Source organism: Cryptomeria japonica, chromosome 3 (genome assembly GCF_030272615.1).
Source record: "Cryptomeria japonica chromosome 3, Sugi_1.0, whole genome shotgun sequence".
NCBI lineage: Eukaryota > Viridiplantae > Streptophyta > Pinopsida > Cupressales > Cupressaceae > Cryptomeria > Cryptomeria japonica.
The window spans coordinates 864,170,047-864,188,705 of NC_081407.1; the positions used below are offsets into that span (position 1 = coordinate 864,170,047).

An 18,659-nucleotide genomic window follows, 5' to 3' on the forward strand; every position below is an offset into this window, starting at 1 on the left:
TTGTTGTAATCTTTATTGTCATTACTTTCCTAAAGGGGTTTGGAGCATTCCACAGGCTACAGATGTCGATTGGGGTCTAGATCAAGGATTCTTTGAGGAAAACTTAGGAAATTTTGAATCTTGCCTAGAGGCCAGGCACATTCCTTAGTAATTTCAGTATATTTGTTTTTATATTATTCATTATTGTTGATGCAAATAAACTTCATCGGAGGCATTGGACACCATTCGGCGCTCATCCATTGTGTCTTATTCAAGATTAGTCAATAAAACCCCTCTTTTAGCTAGACGTTGGAATCCTGGTATGTTTATTATGCTTTGATGGAATAGAATTCTTGATTTTGGAAGTCATTATAATTGCTGTCATACAAATCAAAATTCTGAAATTAAATTCAGTCAATTATACTATTGTATTGTGCTTTCCAAATTTTGGTTTATTGGCAATTGGTCATGAATAAACATTACTCAAAATACTGAAATCAAACCCGAGCAAAAACCCTCAGCAAACAGTCTCTAAACATCATTACAGCAGTATAGGTTCAAGAAATTTTCAGTTCAGACTGGTTGGGGATCTTTCAGATGGTACTTAATAATAACTCTCCTCTATAGAAGTTAGCCTAAATGCACAATCTTCTTCAATTCAAGAAAGTATGCTTGTGCTAGTTCTTTGCTGAACAATCTCACTACCTGTGGTCAGTTGATAATTGAACGTAACAGATATACAAGGATGACAATTATTTCAATGAAAACAAATGATACACAATTCCATATCTTAAAGAGCGGCTCTTATGATTGTCTGGTGATTTTTTCAAGGTTAGTTACTTACACGGAAGCTTCCCCATGAGAGAGAAAAACTTTATGGTTATTGTAACAAGACAAATGCCATCTCATGGCTCCATCTCGTTATTTCAACTACTGCATAAAATCCAGAAAATTTACCCCGGTGTTGCTCCCTCATATACTGAATTTTATTTAAATCCCTCATATACTGAATTTTATTTAAATAAGTATTAAATTTTATTTTTGAAAAACTGGCATTCAAGTATTATTTTTATTATTACTTTTACTATCATTATAATACTTTTTTATTGTAAACATATCCATATTTTATTTGCATTTAATTATTTATAATCCTCGTATGTTAATATTCTAAAAATTCCTAAAATATGCTTTTGTAATTTCTAAGTTTGATACAATGTGTCTCTGGTGAGCTTTCTTTTTTCTCACTGATTGTTTAATTTGACCTTTCTGCTTTTTGAATTTGAATGGTGCCATTTGTTGCTTGCATGGTCATGACTCATAATGATCGTGTCAAAGTCATTGCTGTGTATTAAACTGTCTCTGAATAGTACAATACTCATAAGCAGAGTTCGAGGCCATCATGAAAGTGTGAGGAACCTTTTCTGACTTAAAAATGCATGGGACCTGAGTTATAAGATATGAAGCTTTGAGACATTTGAAAGCCTTGATGTGAAAGGCATATTGTTTCCTTTCAATATAAAGGGGTGTGACTTATTGTATATCTTGTACTCTAGCAACCTTTAATACATATTAATCACCTAAATGATTGGCTAGATGCTAATTGTCTGTAATTTTGTTTCTTTGAGAAGAATTTTGGGACAACCTGTGGAATTTCAGCTTATATTTTTGCTAAAACTGAGGAAAAGAGAAAATAAGTACAAATTACATTCATCAATTATCAAATCAAGCACAATATCTCTCAATATGTTCAATTACAGTTGAACACACAGGACGCATTGGTTTCCCTTTTCTGAGTGATACATTTTATATGGCATGTAAGTTGTTTATTTATGCAAGGCAGATGTTTAGCTTCACAAACCTTTGTAATATCTTATTGTGTTCTTTCTTTGCACAGTGGTCAATCATATATTTTAAGGAGATAAGTAACATGTGACTGCTCAACGATTAGGATTAGTTGAATTGTGAAAACAAATTGATTAAGGTACACTTGTTGATTACTTGACATGATATGAATCAGAATTTGGTTATTTACTAATAATTTAAATTAGATATTGATTAAAAAATAATGTTTAATCAAGAAGTCATTAAAATTTTATTACTAGGAGAGAAAAATACGATTTTCTGGAAATGTTCCTGATATGAGTTTCAGTATTGATCATCAATTTGTCTGAACTTCAACATTTACAATTCCTTATTGCTATATTTTCATGCATCGCTCTGTTTTAATTCAGGTTTATCTTGGTTCTGCTTGGATTCATCCGTCATCTTTTTGACCAGGTTACTGCTTGTAATGAATGCAACTGGCGGAAAAGTGACAAAACTTTGGAGGAGGCAGGCATGAAACTGACAAGAATTCCAAAGGTCTTGTCACATTCATTTCCTTATGGTTGATTTCTTCCATTTTTTGTCTTAAATTTGTTTGGAGAAATAATTTATACATTATTTTTCCTTTTTTAAAATAAACATCGGTACACATTTCTAACATGATGTTAATATGTAGGCACCTAAAGACTATCACGTTTCACGATTACCTGTAACACGATCAACTTTCAAGATGTTGATGAATCAAGAAAGGCTACCCAATGAGTGGACTGGTTATATATCTTCACAAATTTGATATTGTAATAAGTTTTATGTTTTATTACTCTGTATTTTTGGTGTAACATTGTTTACTGGAGCTGCTTTGTCTGTGTTCTTATGCACCTTCCACATCTAATCTCCATGATGTTATCTGTTCCATAATGTCTGTTCATATGTAGGCTAACATTATCAACTGTATAAATGATTCGAAATTTCATTTATCAGAATGATTTTCTATTTTTGTCATGAGAATTCTAAAAATCTTTGAAAATATGTAATAGTTTAACTCAACCTTGGGACTAGAGTTACTTTGATTGGAAACTTGAGTACATTAACAAAAAATATTCCTTTGGATCAAATTCCCAAGGAGAAAACAATTAGGAATCATAAAAGGGTTATATTTAGTAGTCATATCGTGTTAATGTTTAATTAAGTAGTTATAATCATAAAGGGTTATATAGTGCATCTTATCTTATCTATCTCTCCAACCCTCACTCTCACCCTCAGACTCCCAAGAGGGGTGCTACCCTCAACCTCATTTTGGCGAGGCGGAGGAGCCTCATGGGACCCCTAGGACAAGACCCTCTAGTTCTATCTCTCCCCTAGTTTTTACTGAGCTCGGAAGAGGAAGATGTAAAATGTTTTGATGTAATATTTACTTTTAGTTTTACAAAAATAATTTGCCATTTCATTTTGTTTCAATCTGTCGACCATCAGCATTCCACAAGAAGATGCCATTTTGTACCCAATTTGCATTTAAATCAATCAAATATATCTAGACTTAGCTTGTTTCTTTTGCGTACTCATTTATTGACTCATTCGATGCATCTCCTCATTGAATTTTGCGAAAAAATGTATTTCTAATTGAATTTAAGCAGTTTTAAGTTGCCGAGTTTTTGTCGAGTTTTTGCTGAGTTTTTTTAACGGGCCTTAGCGAGTTTTTGTTTTGGCTAGTAGTTCAACTTTGGTGTGTACAAATATTCTTGTTGACATTCAAGAACAAAAGAATTATAATTGCAGGATTAATCATTACAAATCTTTGTGTAAACTACTTTGCTTGAGATATCATGGAAACTAGTCATTTGTACATCCATTCCAAATATAAGAAAACATAAAGTATGTCAAAAGCAATGTTACAGCAGCCAAGGCATTTCTCTTTGTCCAAAATTTCCACCCACATCATACCGATAAGGATCAAATCATTAATTACGAGATAATGAACATACTAAGATTGCATACTCAGAATTGAGATAATTAAGCTTCATGGATGTTAGTATCTCATCAACTCACTACGGTACAAGGAGAACCTAATATCATGAGATCTTCCTTTATTGACAAAATTGTTTGACCAAGGGATATGCCATTGGAGCCCACAAATGTGAAGGCACCAAGTAATTATGAAAAAATTACTATAGTATGAAAGCATTGACAAATGTAATATAGAAAACTATATCCCTCTGTATTTGGGTAAATATTACAAAATAATTGTGTAAATCTATCCCCCTCTCTAAGCAAGCCATATTCTTTGCTGAAAAAGAGTAGTACAATAACTCAAACTATGAGGTTGGAGTTAGGATGCGAAAACCTTCTTTGGGTGCTGGTCTTGTTTAGCTAACCTCTAATCTTCAAATCCAGTTTGTATTTTCATAACCTCTATTCCAATCAACTTTTGTGTGCTACCATGTTGGTTGTCTTCTTGTACAACTCAATTTGTTGTCTATTGTGTGTCAGTTGTTTCTGCAGGTAGGGTTTCTATAGTTTGGTGACTTATTTTATTGAATACAAGGGTTTCAAAGTTTTCTCAATGCACATAAGAGGCAATAGGGCCATACACAAAAATGATCAAGGGCCCAGGTTTGATCCTAACGAACAACTCTCTAGATGAGAATCTAGATGAGGTGTGTGTAGAAGCTTTATGAGAGACATGATTGCAAAGATAAAGAAAGATGTAGAATTGATCAGTAATTGTGTGTGTGTGTGTGTATTCATGTCGTGGAAGCCCATAGTTGTGAGGAAGTTGAATTGCCTATTATAGAAGAACTTTTTTTCCTTGTTTGATTTCTAATCCCTTGACAATTGTAAATCTAAATCAATTGGTGGTGTGTCTTAATGAGTTGATAAATGGGCAGGCATAGATGAGCCTTTGGAGTGCCAATTGCTTTGCCATACCAAATACACTGTTAGAATCCTCTAGAATGATAATCAAAATAATAGTGTGGTGTGAATTCGTGTGAATTGGATGTTGTAGTTTGTTTGAGAGGTGTATTGGAGCTTGTTGCAACCATGGTAGAAGATGCAAGATGTTGATGAATGTGTGTTCGTTGTAGAAGTGTTTGTCTTTGTTAAAGAGTGTGGGAGAGTCTTTGTACGCAAGCATTTGGGAGGTGCTCTAGAGTATTGCAGAGTACTTAAGTGTTACCATGATTATTACAAACTATGAGAGTGGTCTTGTTGTTATTGCAAGTACTAGAGTTAGTGAATCCTCTTGGATGAGTCACCTCTCCTTATGAAATTATAGGCTTGATTGCATTAATCCTAGGAGGTAAGTGCAAATCCTTAACTTCTAGTTGCTTAGTGAAGCATTTGTTTAGTTGCAAGTACTCTATGCCATTGCAATAGTATGCATTTGTTAGTGAGGGGGATAGTCTTTGTGTTCTTGAAAGCGTCTAGGAGGTGCTCTAGTGTATTGCAAACCACTAAAGTGTTCCCTTGGTTATTACAAACTATGAGAATGGTCAATTCTTATTGCAAGTACCATAGCTAGGGAATCCTCTTAGATTAATTACCTCTCCTTGTGAAGTTATAGATTTGATTGCATTGAGTCCAGGAGGTAAGTGCAAACCCTTAACTTCTAGTTGCTCAGTGAAACATTTGTCTTGTTGTGGAAGTTGACCCATTGGAACAACTCTATAGACAAGCATAAAAATAGTTGTTTAAACAAGGTTTACAAAATATGATTTATCTATGTCCCAACATGTTATTCTTCAATTGGATTTGAGGTGAAGAATGTTGAGCATGCATAGTCATATGACGCAATCTTCATTGGAGTTGAGCATGAATTCATTTTGGGAATCCAATACATCTCATTGGCCATTGTCACAACTATGTTGAGGGATGATGTAGTACACACACTTTTGAAAATATATGTGGATGCCCAAGGAATATTTTATAGATCTCCATTGACGCTACATCATAGACTATTTTCTCTTGAAAAAGATGAATACATATGAAAAGTGACACAGAAAATTGATGCTTATCCCTTAAGTGTTGCAAGCAGTGAACCATCCTAGTTTGTAGGGCTGCAAGAGAGACATTGTAGATAGCTTCAACCTTGTTATACCCAATTCAAACCTTGATTGCATTACATGAAATTTCAATTTTAAATTGTCACGTGTCTCAAATTTTTTGTCCAAATTTGAAATGGTCAATTTTTGGTTATGTCAAATATTCAATTGTTCACAATTTGTATAATTACTAATTGAGCTTTCTTTCCTAAAGAGGTAAACACTTTTGACTTGAAGCTATTAACTAGTGAGGTCACAAATGGGAGACCTTATCCCCATTTAAACATTCAACAATAACATCCCAATGGTGTTTGACCCTTGATGGTGAGAATAACAATATCGGAACTTAACCATCACACTAGATGTCAATACCAACTAATTAGTGATTGAGTTGTTTAAAACTTTGAGTTCTTCAAGACTTCTTTTTGAACCTTTTCTTTCTTAACTTTGACTTTTTTAATTTTTTAAATTTCTCTTTCTTTCTTTAACCTTTTAATACATGCACATTGGTATGGCACTTTATATTTCCATGTTCTCTCTGCAAGTTCGTTCATTGTTATTTTTTATTCTACATCTGCTAGAGATAATGCATTGTGTGTTCCATTTTTCTGGCTTGGAAAAAATCTGATCTTTGTAGAAACTTAGAAGCCCTTTCTCGCTTCCTCTAGGGTTGGTCCAAAACAAGTCTCCACCTGGTTTAAACTTCCTTTGTTGCCATCAGAATTTGTTGAATCTGATATTTTAACTAAGATCAGGGATTCTTTTGGCAAATTTCTGTTGTCTCATTCGGCATTTGAGGATGGGGTAGTGATGGTAAAAATTTGTGTTTTAATTTCACCTAAACTTTCTCCGCCGAAGTTTTGTAATATTCGGTCTCCTTTTGGTCTTTGGCGTCAAAATTTGTTAAAAGATTCTGGGAATTTTGGCTGTTCTTCGATGACTATGGACTCCTCTGTTTTTTCACATGAAAACCATACAATTTGGCTCAGGTGTTATTGATTCCTCTTTTGATAGGGATGCAGAGTTGTTTGTTTGGAGTAAGAACCGTTTAGATATATTTGCTGCTAATTTACCTCCCCCTAAAAGACTACGTTCATGCCTAAAGCTTCGGTAGAGGCTTCTCTGCGTTTTACTCCTCCCCCGAGGATTGGGTGTGTGAAGGGTTCTTTTTTGAATAATTCTAATGTTGCTAATGATGCTTTACCTATGGGAAAGTCTTCTGCTGAGCTTGGGAAAGTTTTAGGGTCTGAGATACAATTTCCTGAAGAGCTGAATACCTCAGAACATCTTGGGGATGTTGATGTTGTCCCAGATGAGCAGCTTATTGCTCAAGTGCAAGATATTGCTAATACAAATAAGGTCTCTCTCAATTATGATCTTGCCAATAAAGTGATCTCTTCAATCTCAGTTGATTTGGGTACTTTGGAAAATGATCTGGCTGCTTTTCCCACTACAAACTCCTTTGATGTTCTTAATCTGGATAAAGTCATAGTGACATCAGATCCTAGGCCATCTTCGGCTCACATTCTTCTGGATAAGGTAGAGGGTCGGGTGGCTTCGGCTCTAGAGAATAGATTTCCTCCAGACACTTCTTTGGGCAATTCTGGTTTTCCTGTAGTACAAACCCCTCTTTCTCCCACATTGTCAACTCCTGGGAAAAGAGGCTGTAAACCCAAATCTGTTAAAACTAATCTTGAAATTGATGCGGGAATTCAGTCAACTCTTCTTTCCTCTTTGGAAACTTCCAGAAAGAAGAGATCCAAAAAACCCTTTAGTCCACCAGTCACAAGAGGCTTGGCGACTAAGCGTAGTCTTCACAAGTCCTTTTTGGCAAGTAAGGTTTCTCTGATTTCTTTGGAAATCTTGAGGGGAGCAGATGCCTGCCCTCAGGGCCAATGAGGATTTTATCCTGGAATGTTAGAGGCTTAAATGCTCCTAACAAGCGACGCTTGATTAAGTCACAATTGGACTTAATGAAGTGTGATGTGTTCATGATTCAAGAAACTAAGTTAAATCTCTCTTCGGCTAATAGGTTATTCTCTTCTTGGAAAGCATGAAATTTTTGTGCTTCTCCCTCTTCCGGTGCTTCTGGGGGTCTTGCGTTTCTTTGGAAAGATTCTAGTGTTCATTTCTCATTAATTGCTTCTTCATCCAACTGGATGCTTGGTCTGGTCAAAAGTAGGATATCTAACTTAAAATTTTGGATCTTTAATGTTTATGGGCCGTCTGGGGTTTTAGAAAAAAGAAACCTTTGGGAATTTTTGGCTTCCCTTGCAGCCCCGTTGTGCAATGTTTTTCTAATTTTGGGGGGGGATTTTAATGCAATTACTAGTTTGAATGAAAAGGCTAGGGGAATCATCCCTAACAAGCATTTTATGTCAGAGTTTTGCTTCTTCATTCAGTCTTTAAATTTGGTTGATTGTAAACCGCTTAATGGGACATTTACATGGACCAACATGCGTAGGGACTTTTGCCAAATTGTTGAGAGATTGGATCATTTTCTGGTTTCAGAAAATTGGTTCAGTTCGGCACAGGACTTTGTTTCCTCAGTTCTCCCCTTTACTGGCTCTGATCATCTTCCTATTCAGTTTACTATTTTTGAGGACAGGGCTCCTCGAAAGTTACCCTTTAAGTTTGAGCCAATGTGGTTTCGGGATCAATCTTTCCTGCCTTCATTAAAGCAATGGTGGTGTTCTGCTCCATTCTTTCCTGGATCCTGGATGTTTCAGCTTGTTAAGAAGATGGGTTTCTTAAAACATAAGATTAAGGTGTGGAATGTATCGCATTTCAAGAACATTTTCGGGGAAAAGGCTAGAATTCAGGAAGAAATTGAACAAATTAATAAGACCATTATGGCTTTAGGAATGTCCTCTCTTTTGTATGATAGGTTGAAGTTGTTGAACTTTTAACTTTCTGAGACTTTGGTTAGGGAAGAATCTTATTGGAGGCAGAAGTCTAGAGATCTTTGGCTTTCCGATGGGGATAGAAATACTAAGTTTTTCCATTCCTCGACCAAGCTCAAGAGGCAACATAATCGAATTTCTTGCACTACTGACTCTACTGGAAACAATTTGGTAGATGAGGAAGAGATTGCTTCCGAAGCTGTTAGGTTCTTTAAGTCACTTCTTACAGCGGACCCAGTTGCGTTAGATAATGAGATTGTGCAATCGATCCCCTCTTTAGTTTCTCAAGAAGATAATAAGAAGCTTATGACTCCCTTTACTCTAGCTGAACTGAAAGAGATAGTCTTCTCCATGCATCCAGAGAAGGCCCCAGGTCCGGATGGGTTTACGACACTATTCTTTCAAAAGTGTTGGGAGTTTATAGGGAATGAAGTATTGCTAGCCTTGGAGGAATCTAAAAGAAATAGATCTATTCTTAGAGAGCTTAATACTACTCTTATTGCTATCATTCCGAAGGTGGATAATCCTACTTCGTTCTCGGATTTTTGTCTGATTGCCTTGTGTACTACTTTATATAAAATCTTTACTAAGGCAATTTCAGTTAGGTTATCTAGGCTCTGTTAGTGCATGGTAGCTTATGCAAGATAAGATCTTCCTAACCTTCCTTGTTCTGTTATTTATCTACATGCTTCATGTCTGATTTATATTGCATATGATTATCGGATTGTTCAAACATTGCTTATCATTATGCTATCGGGCTAACAACCCGATAGCATATTAATGTCAATTGTTAATTGGCATTAATATGCTATGGGGTATTAACCCGATAGCATATTAAATGCTATAAGTTATCGGGTTAAATTCGCCGATGCATACTTGCTATCGGGTGCATAAACATTGGCACCGATTCACATCTGTTATCAGGCTTAATTATATCGGGCATATTTGTTATCGGGTTTAATGAATACACCGCTTCATTTGGCATTAACATTGGTTAACAAATGCACCGGTTGGATTATATACATCGTGCACTTTGAATCATCAGTGTTTATATGAACCGATTCATTATATTGATCAGTCATTACATTATGATATTACAATATGCTATCGGGGGTTTTTGAACCGATAATCAGCATTGTGTTAATGGTATAATTGTAAAGGCACCGATCAATGGGTGCATTGATCGGTCATGCCTAAAAGGCATGACCGGTCAATACACCAATTGACCGGTTGCCTAAATGATATATATGCCAATTGAATTCATTTGGAGAAGACATAGAAAATATTAAATGATCTCTCTCCTTCAGACCTACAGATAAAAAAAAAAATCAGAATTATTAGACATTGACATAATTCCTCATATCCATATAGAGCATTCATAGTTCATAACTTGTTCTTTAATTGAAATTGAAATAACTTTACATTGTATCAGAGCCAAGGTAATCGAACCTAAGGCTATTCAATTTTGATAAAATTCAAGGACTAAGTTACAAACTACATCACATTTCCATAATGGCCAACGCTATCAGATTTGAAGATAGACTCGGAGGTAGCGAAGATTTTTCAGCTTGGAAGTTTAGAATCAAAATGATTTTAACAGAAAACAAAGTTGATTCATATGTCCAAACTGAAAGTGCACAACCAGAAGATGAAACCGAGAAATCCACATGGATCGAGGGAAATGATAAGGCTATTAAAATAATAGTGGATGGGGTAAAAAATAATATAATGCCCATCATTAGAAAGCAGGAGACGGCTTATAAAATGTTCAAGGCACTTGAAAGGACATTTGAGATATCAAATGCAAGTCATACTCTGGCATTAAAACGAGAGATCAACCATATCAGTATGAACAAAGGGGAGACAATTAACTCCTACTTCATGAGGATATCAAGCCTAAGAGATGACCTAGCTTCCCTTGGATACGACATCCAAAGAAAAGAGTTAACACTCATTGCTCTAGATGGATTGCTTAGTGGATAGAACACATTCGTCCAAGGCATCAGTGCTAGGTCCAAATATCCTAAGTTTGAAAGACTAAGAGATGACTGTCTACAAGAAGAATCCAGATTGAACAAGGTAGGAATAAAATAGAAGAATATAGATGAAGACTTGCAAGTCCTAAATACAAACATCAATAAGAAGTACAAAAAGAAGCAATTCAGGAAAAGAAAAGCTAAACAAGGCAAGAACACTTCTAAGAAAGACCTATCACATGTTCAATGTTATAGGTGTGACAAATTCGGACACTATGTTGCAAACTATCCGGAGAAAGGGAAGCAAGCCACATTTGCAAAAGTGAGGAAATCTAGAAGAGAAAATGACTCCAAGAACTATGTCCTCTACTCAGCACTTACAAGTCATGCTTCAAACAAGTCTAACTCATGGGTGATCGATAGTGGTTCATCCAGACACATCACCGGCTTTAGAGAAATACTAGACTCCATGATAGAGAAAGATGATGAGGAAGTAACCATCGGAGACGATTCTTCACATCCAGTCAGAGGAATTGGAACCTGCACCATCAAACTGAAGACAGGCATGTCACTACGACTTGAAGAAGTACTATATGTTCCAGGCATCAAAAGAAATCTAATATCCATATCAGCACTAGAAGATCAAGGATACAGAGTGACCTTCATGGAAAACAAGGTGTTGGCTTGGCCAAAGAGATCCTCCATCAAAGATGCTAAGGTCATTGGTCGAAGACAAGGCTATTTGTATGAGCTATATACAGAGCCCAATCTAGCATTGATCCATGAAGCAACTAATGCAAATGAAGTATGGCACAGGAGATTAGGCCATCTTAATTATAGAGTTTTGTCAACTATGGGAAACCTTGTCACAGGTCTACCTAAGTTGAAGCAATATCATTCAAAGGCATGCAAAGGGTGTGCCTTAGGTAAAAATACCAAAAGTGCATTTCAGAATAGTACTAGGAAAACTAGCAAAGTTTTGGAGTTAATTCATTCTGATGTATGTGGACCTATGTCCGTACCCTCGCTAGGGGGATTTTTGTACTATGTAATTTTTTTTTATGACTACTCTAGGAAGACGTGGATCTACTTTCTGAAATGTAAAGAATCAGAAGAGATCTTAAATAGGTTTAAAGAGTTTAAAACATTAACAGAAAATCTCTCTAAAAACAAAATTAAAACCTTAAGAACTGACAATGGGGGGGAATACACATCAAGACTATTTAAAGACTTTTGTAAAAATTCTGGGATTAAGAGGGAGTTGACAATACCTTATAATCCACAACAAAATGGAGTAGCTGAAAGGAAAAATAGGACCATAGTAGAAGCTGCCAAAGCCATGATACTAGATCAAAATCTAAACTTGAACCTTTGGGCAGAAGCAACTAACACTATTGTGTACATACAAAATAGATGTCCTCATTCACACCTTGAAGATAAAACTCCTGAGGAAGTCTTTACCAAGACAAAACCAGATATCAGCCATCTTAGGATATTTGGGTGTCCGGTCTATATTCATGTACCTAAAGAGAAAAGACTAAAACTAGAACCCTCTGGAAAAAGGGGAATACTTGTAGGATACAGTGAAACTTCTAAAGCCTACAGAGAAATATTGAACTCAGTAGGGATGTAATCTTCGAAGAAGATCTAGCCTTCAAAAGGGCCCAAAATACAATAGAACCTGAAATTCATAATCCTACTCCTAACCTAGAAGAAGAACCTACTCCTGAGCTTCAGAGGGAGTATATTGAGGAAACTATAAGTGAAACACAAGACCCACCTATAGATAATCGCAAGAAAAGACCACTATGGGCCACCAAAACTATAGCAGAAGCTCAGAAGTTCGCTGCTCCTTCAGGAACCTTTAGGGAAAGCAAGAGGCCTAATAAATTCATCAACTATGTTGCACTTACGAATGATCTCTCTAAAGATGAACCTAACAATGTTTCAGATGCACTCAAACATCAAGTATGGATAGATGCCATGACCGAAGAATATCAGTCCATTATGAAGAATGATGTTTGGGAGATTGTTCCTAGGCCAACCAAGAAGTTTGTTGTGTCTTCTAAATGGTTGTTTAAAATCAAGCATGCTGCAGATGGTAGTATTGAAAAACACAAGGCCAGATTTGTAGCTAGAGGGTTCTCACAGAAGGAAGGAATAGATTACGAAGAAACATTTGCACTTGTTGCCAAGTACACATCAGTAAGAGTTGTCCTAGCCATTGCAGCAGCAAAGGGGTGGAAGGTACATCAAATGGATATTAAGACAGCATTCCTAAATGGCGAGATCATGGAAGAAGTCTACTTAGAGCAACCTGAAGGGTTTGAAATTCATGATGCAGAGTCTCATGTGTGTAGACTCAAGAAAGCTCTCTATGGGCTCAAACAGGCTCCCAGAGCCTGGTATGAAAGAATTGACACCTATCTCTCAAAGCTGGGTTTCTCTAAGAATGATGCAGATCCTAATCTCTACCTCAAAAGAAATAAAGGTGATATGTTAATATTAATTTTATATGTTGATGACTTATTAATCACAGGAGATGATCACCTAATAGATCAATGCAAGAAAGATCTATCCACTGAATTTGATATGAAAGACTTGGGGCTTCTTCATTACTTCCTAGGATTGGAAGTATGGCAGAATTCTGATAATATTGTACTGAATCAAGGGAAGTACACCTTGGACATATTGACAAGATTTGGAATGCTAAACTGCAGACCCATGACCTCTCCTATGGAAACCAACTTCCATAAACTTAAAGAAGCAGCAGCAGAATCAAGACCTACTGACCCCACTCAATATAGGCAGATGATTGGGTCCCTGATGTATCTAGTAAATACAAAGCCAGATATCAGCTATGTTGTTAATGCCTTAAGTCAGTTCATGTGTGAACCTAAGGAGATACACCTGGTTGCAGTAAAGCATATAATGAGATATCTACAAGGTACCCTAAAGCTTGGTCTTAAATATGAAAAGGTTGACATAGATCTACATGGATTTACAGATTCAGATTGGGCTGGCAGTGTGACTGACAGAAAGAGCACTTCAGGGTGCTACTTCAGTTTAGGGTCAGCCATGATATCCTGGATCAGCAGAAAACAATCTTCAGTAGCTCAGAGTTCCACAGAGGCTGAATATATTGCAGCTTCAATGGGTGCTCGAGAAGCAGTATGGCTAAGGAAATTGCTCGTGAGATTATTTGGAGAACCTATGAAACCTACAGTCATTCAATGTGATAATCAAAGCTGTATAAAACTCTCTGTAAATCCAGTATTTCATGTCAGGTCCAAACATATTGAGATTCCATATCACTATGTACGAGATATGGTTGACAGGAATGTGATAAAGTTAGAATATGTGTGTACAGGAGATCAGACTGCAAATATTTTGACCAAACCACTTTCTAGAGTGAAGGTTGATCACTTCAGAAAGGGTTTAGGTATGATAGAAAGGTAATCTGCTTTGTAATCTATACTTACATATATTTAAGATGTTTAATGTGTAAACTTCTTTGTCATGTTTGGACTATCTCTTAGCTTCTTGCCACCTGTGTTCATATCTAAGAGGTGATGATCTCTTTGATACTAAACACTTGTATGTAGACATCATAAGGTGATGATCTTATGATAGTCAAACCAGTAATCATGTTGGATCACTGGTAAGTCATGGATGTGCCATGACTATGTTGTGATACAACATTTGCACAAATGTTATTGCATTATCACAACTTGGATATGATGAGAACTTAACCACTTCTCATATGGTTATCCTTGTATTGCGTGTTAGGCAATACTGATATCACGTGTAGGTGATATCTCAACCATTGATCATGTTGGATCTCTGGTAAGTCATGGATGTGCCATGACTATGTTGTGATAAACATTTATAAATATTATTGCACTTATCACAACTTGGATATGATGAGAAACTAACCTTTCTCATAGACTTATCCTTAAGTATTGTGTGTTAGGCAATACTGATATCACGTGTTAGGTGATATCTTGATGAATCTTACAGATCACATGTTTTGGTGATTTCTCATATGATCAGGTGATGATTCTCTTACTTTTATCACATGTTAAAATAATACTTTATGTCACATGCTCAAGTGATGTTCTTCTATTTTGTATCATATGTCTTGATGGTACTTCTCATGTATAAATGATTTTTGCTGACTGACATTATCTTAGTTATGAAAAGGAAATGTGATGCAGGTTGCCTTATCTATCTTCCAAAGCTAAGAGGGAGTGTTAATGCATGGTAGCTTATGCAAGATAAGATCTTCCTAACCTTCCTTGTTCTGTTATTTATCTACATGCTTCATGTCTAATTTATATTGCATATGATTATCGGATTGTACAAACATTGCTTATCATTATGCTATCGGGCTAACAACCCGATAGCATATTAATGTCAATTGTTAATTGGCATTAATATGCTATCGGGGTATTAACCCGATAGCATATTAAATGCTATAAGTTATCGGGTTAAATTTGTCAATACATACTTGCTATCGGGTGCATAAACATTGGCACCAATTCACATCTGTTATCGGGCTTAATTATATCGGGCATATTTGTTATCGGGTTTAATGAATACATCGCTTCATTTGGCATTAACATTGGTTAACAAATGCACCGGTTGGATTATATACATCGTGCACTTTGAATCATCGGTGTTTATATGAACCGATTCATTATATTGATCAGTCATTATGTTATCATATTACAATATGCTATCGGGGGTTTTTGAACCGATAATCAACATTGTGTTAATGGTATAATTGTAAAGGCACCAATCAATGGGTGCATTGATCGGTCATGCCTAAAAGGCATGACCAGTCAATACACCAATTGATCGGTTGCCTAAATGATATATATGCCTATTGAATTCATTTGGAGAAGACATAGAAAATATTAAATGATCTCTCTCCTTCAAACCTGCAGACAAAAAAACAAATCAGAATTATTAGACATTGACATAATTCCTCATATCCATATATAGCATTCATAGTTCATAACTTGTTCTTTAATTGAAATTGAAATAACTTTACAGGCTCCTCCCTCGGATTGTCTCCCTAGAACAAGGAGGATTTGTTCCTTGTCAAGAAACATCTGAAGGTGCGATTGTAGCTCACGAATTTCTACACTCCATTTCTCAACAAAAGGTTCTGGCTATGATACTTAAGCTAGACATGCTGAAGGCTTATGATCGAGTCAATTGGCAGGCTCTCAAGGTTGTTTTATATCATCTGGGCTTTTCGTGCCGCTGGGTTAAGTGGGTGTTTTCTTGTATATCTTTTGCTCGCTTTTCAGTTTTGATTAATGGTTCCCCGTCAGGGTTTTTTGCTTCCTCTCGGGGACTTAGGCAAGGGGATCCTTTGTCTCCTTTTCTATTTATCCTTTTGGCAGAAGCATTAAGTAGGGCCATCTCTAGTGCTACAGCTTCTGGTTTGTGGTCAGGTATTAGAATAGATGGCCTCCCTTCTCCACAATCTCATTGCTTATTTGCGGATGATACGCTTCTGTTCGGGGCAGCCTCTCTAAGGGAGGCTCGTGTTATTAAGAAAATTATCTATGATTATGTAGCTTTTTCTGGACAAAGTGTTAATAATCATAAATCCAAAATCTTTTTTGTGAATGTCTCCCCTTTAGTTAAAAATAGACTCGTCCGCTTTTGGAGTTTTCAAGTTGGGACCCTTCCATGTGTATACCTGGGCATTCCTTTTTTTCCAGGGTCGGATAAGGCTTCCTTTTGGAACAAAATTGTTCATTCAATACCCTCCCGAATCTCTTCCTGGAATCATAAGTGGCTGACGATGGCTGGTAAAATTCTTTTAATTAAGTCAGTTTTGAATACCATCCCCACATATTTGATGTCCGTTTTGCAGGATCCCCCCCAAGTTATTAAGAACATTAGGGTCTCCCTTAGGACCTTTCTTTGGAATGATAACTTGGGTGATAAGCCGAGGATTCCTCTCTTGGCTTGGGACAAAATTTGTCGTCCCAAAGCGCTGGGGGGTGCGGGCATTCATAATTTAGCTGCTCAGAATAAGGCTTTGGGGGCAAAATTGGTTTGGAAGTTATATGCTGACCCTCATAGTAAATGGGTTGCCATCATGTTTGCTAAGTATTTAAGGGGTGCTTCTAGAGAAAGGATTTTTACTGCTTCATCTCTTCCAAAAGGTTCGGCTTTTTGGAATTTTTTGGTTTCATGTAGGATGGTTATTTTACCACATCTATCCTGGGTTGTCAATAATGGGAAGAAAGTCTGGTTTTGGGATGAAGTCTGGAATGGGCACTCTGCCCTTTCAGCTATCCGAGACTGGTCCCCTTTGTCTGGTATTCTATTAGAATTTTGGGGGCCTTCTGTTGCCGATTATTTTGACATTGTCTCCTCTGGTCCTTTTGTGATTGTGAAATGGAAGATTATCCCTCCCTTGTCGGTTGATATTAATCTAATTCTGGCTTTCGTGGAAGAACTTCACAAAAGACCCCTTGTTTTCCAATATAAAGAGGACTCCTTGGTTTGGATTAAGAGTGTTTCTGGTTCTTATTCAGTTAAAGAAGGTTATAATTCTTTAGTTCAGACTTCTCCATCCCCTTGCTGGCCTACTAAGCTTTTTTGGCACCCGGCTTGTCTTCCTAAAGCAGGGTCGTTTGCTTGGTTGGCAGTCCAAGATAAGGTTCTCACCAGAATGCACTTGGACAGACTTGGGATTACGACTGTATTTCCTTGTGTTTTTTGTGGTCATTGTATGGAATCCATGGATCATCTTTTCTTGTTTTGTCCATTTGCTTCTGAGTGCTGGTATTGGTTATTTGGCATGCTTGGCTGGTCTTCTGCAATAGATCCCAATCTTCTTTCGCATTTCATGGCCTGGCCCTTGTTGTTTTCCTCATCGTTCTATTCATCCCTTTGGGTTGTGGCCCCATCACTGGTAATTTGGAATATTTGGCTTGAAAGAAATTCTAGAATTTTTAATATAAAAATGCCGCTTTCTCTGAAGTAATTGGTAAAATTCAAACCTCCATCAGTGAGGTGGTTCTTTCGTTCATTCATAAAAACTTAGATCATCTCAGTTCTTTCTCTCATTGGGATAATCAGGTTACTTGGAAATGGTTCGCACTTCGTCTGTTGCCTTCCCATGGGGTTGTATTAGGAGGTCTATCTTCTTTGGTTAAATGAAAATTGGTCAAATGGACTCCCCCTTCATTCCCTTCATTCAAACTTCAGTTTGATGGAGCCTCAAAGGGGAATCCGGGAAAGTCTGGTATTGGAGTAGTTATTTTTTATCATTCTTCAAAAGTCATCAAAGTTGTGGGTAAACAAATTGGACATGGTACCAACAACACGGCTGAGTTTCAAGCTTTATCCTTTGGGCTTGATATCGCTCTTTCATTAAACATTAAAGACATTGTTATTGAAGGCGATTCCATGGTCGTGTTTCAAGCGGTTGTAGCCAAGAAATGTCTATCTTGGCATCTTCAATATTTCTTAGATCACATTCTTTAGCATTTAAAATGCTTTTCCACTTTTTCTATTTCGCATTGTTTTAGGGAGATCAACGTCATTGCGGATTTTTTAGCAAATAAGGTTGTTGTGGAGGGTGTCGATTTCTTGGAGGTCTCTCCCTCGGACATTCCTACATCTTGCATGAAGATGCTTTCTTTATAGGTGGTCCTGCTTCTTGAAATCCTACTTCACTATCTATGCTTCGTTAGTATATGTAGTAAAAATGTTGGCCTTCATGACAATTTTGTGCTATTGATATCTTATGTTAGATTTCATTTATGGGGTAGGAAATTGGTTGGGTTTCTTCTACTGGTCTGATTAAGCACTTGTTTTTTCCTCTTCTCTTTATTTGGTATCATGGTCTATCAGTGATTCAGGTAGTTGTTCTAATGATTGGGGATATTATGCTATTCGCTGGC

General features: G+C 36.7%; 1 protein-coding gene across 3 annotated transcripts in view; it reads left to right on the forward strand.

Moving 5' to 3' along the window:
• Window positions 1–2,805, forward strand: part of LOC131029314 (uncharacterized) — a 214,915-nt gene extending 212,110 nt beyond the window's left edge. Inside the window, exons 6-7 of one of the 3 annotated variants that reach the window (XM_057959765.2) lie at window positions 2,257–2,340; window positions 2,490–2,805. In XM_057959765.2, the coding sequence (XP_057815748.2) occupies window positions 2,257–2,340; window positions 2,490–2,516 (111 nt within the window). In that variant the 3' untranslated portion in view covers window positions 2,517–2,805. Of the gene's footprint in view, window positions 1–2,210; window positions 2,342–2,479 lie in introns of those variants that run through there. The other 2 variants (XM_057959760.2, XM_057959771.2) reach the window with 2 other exon arrangements.
• Window positions 2,806–18,659: the final 15,854 nt, after the last annotated feature.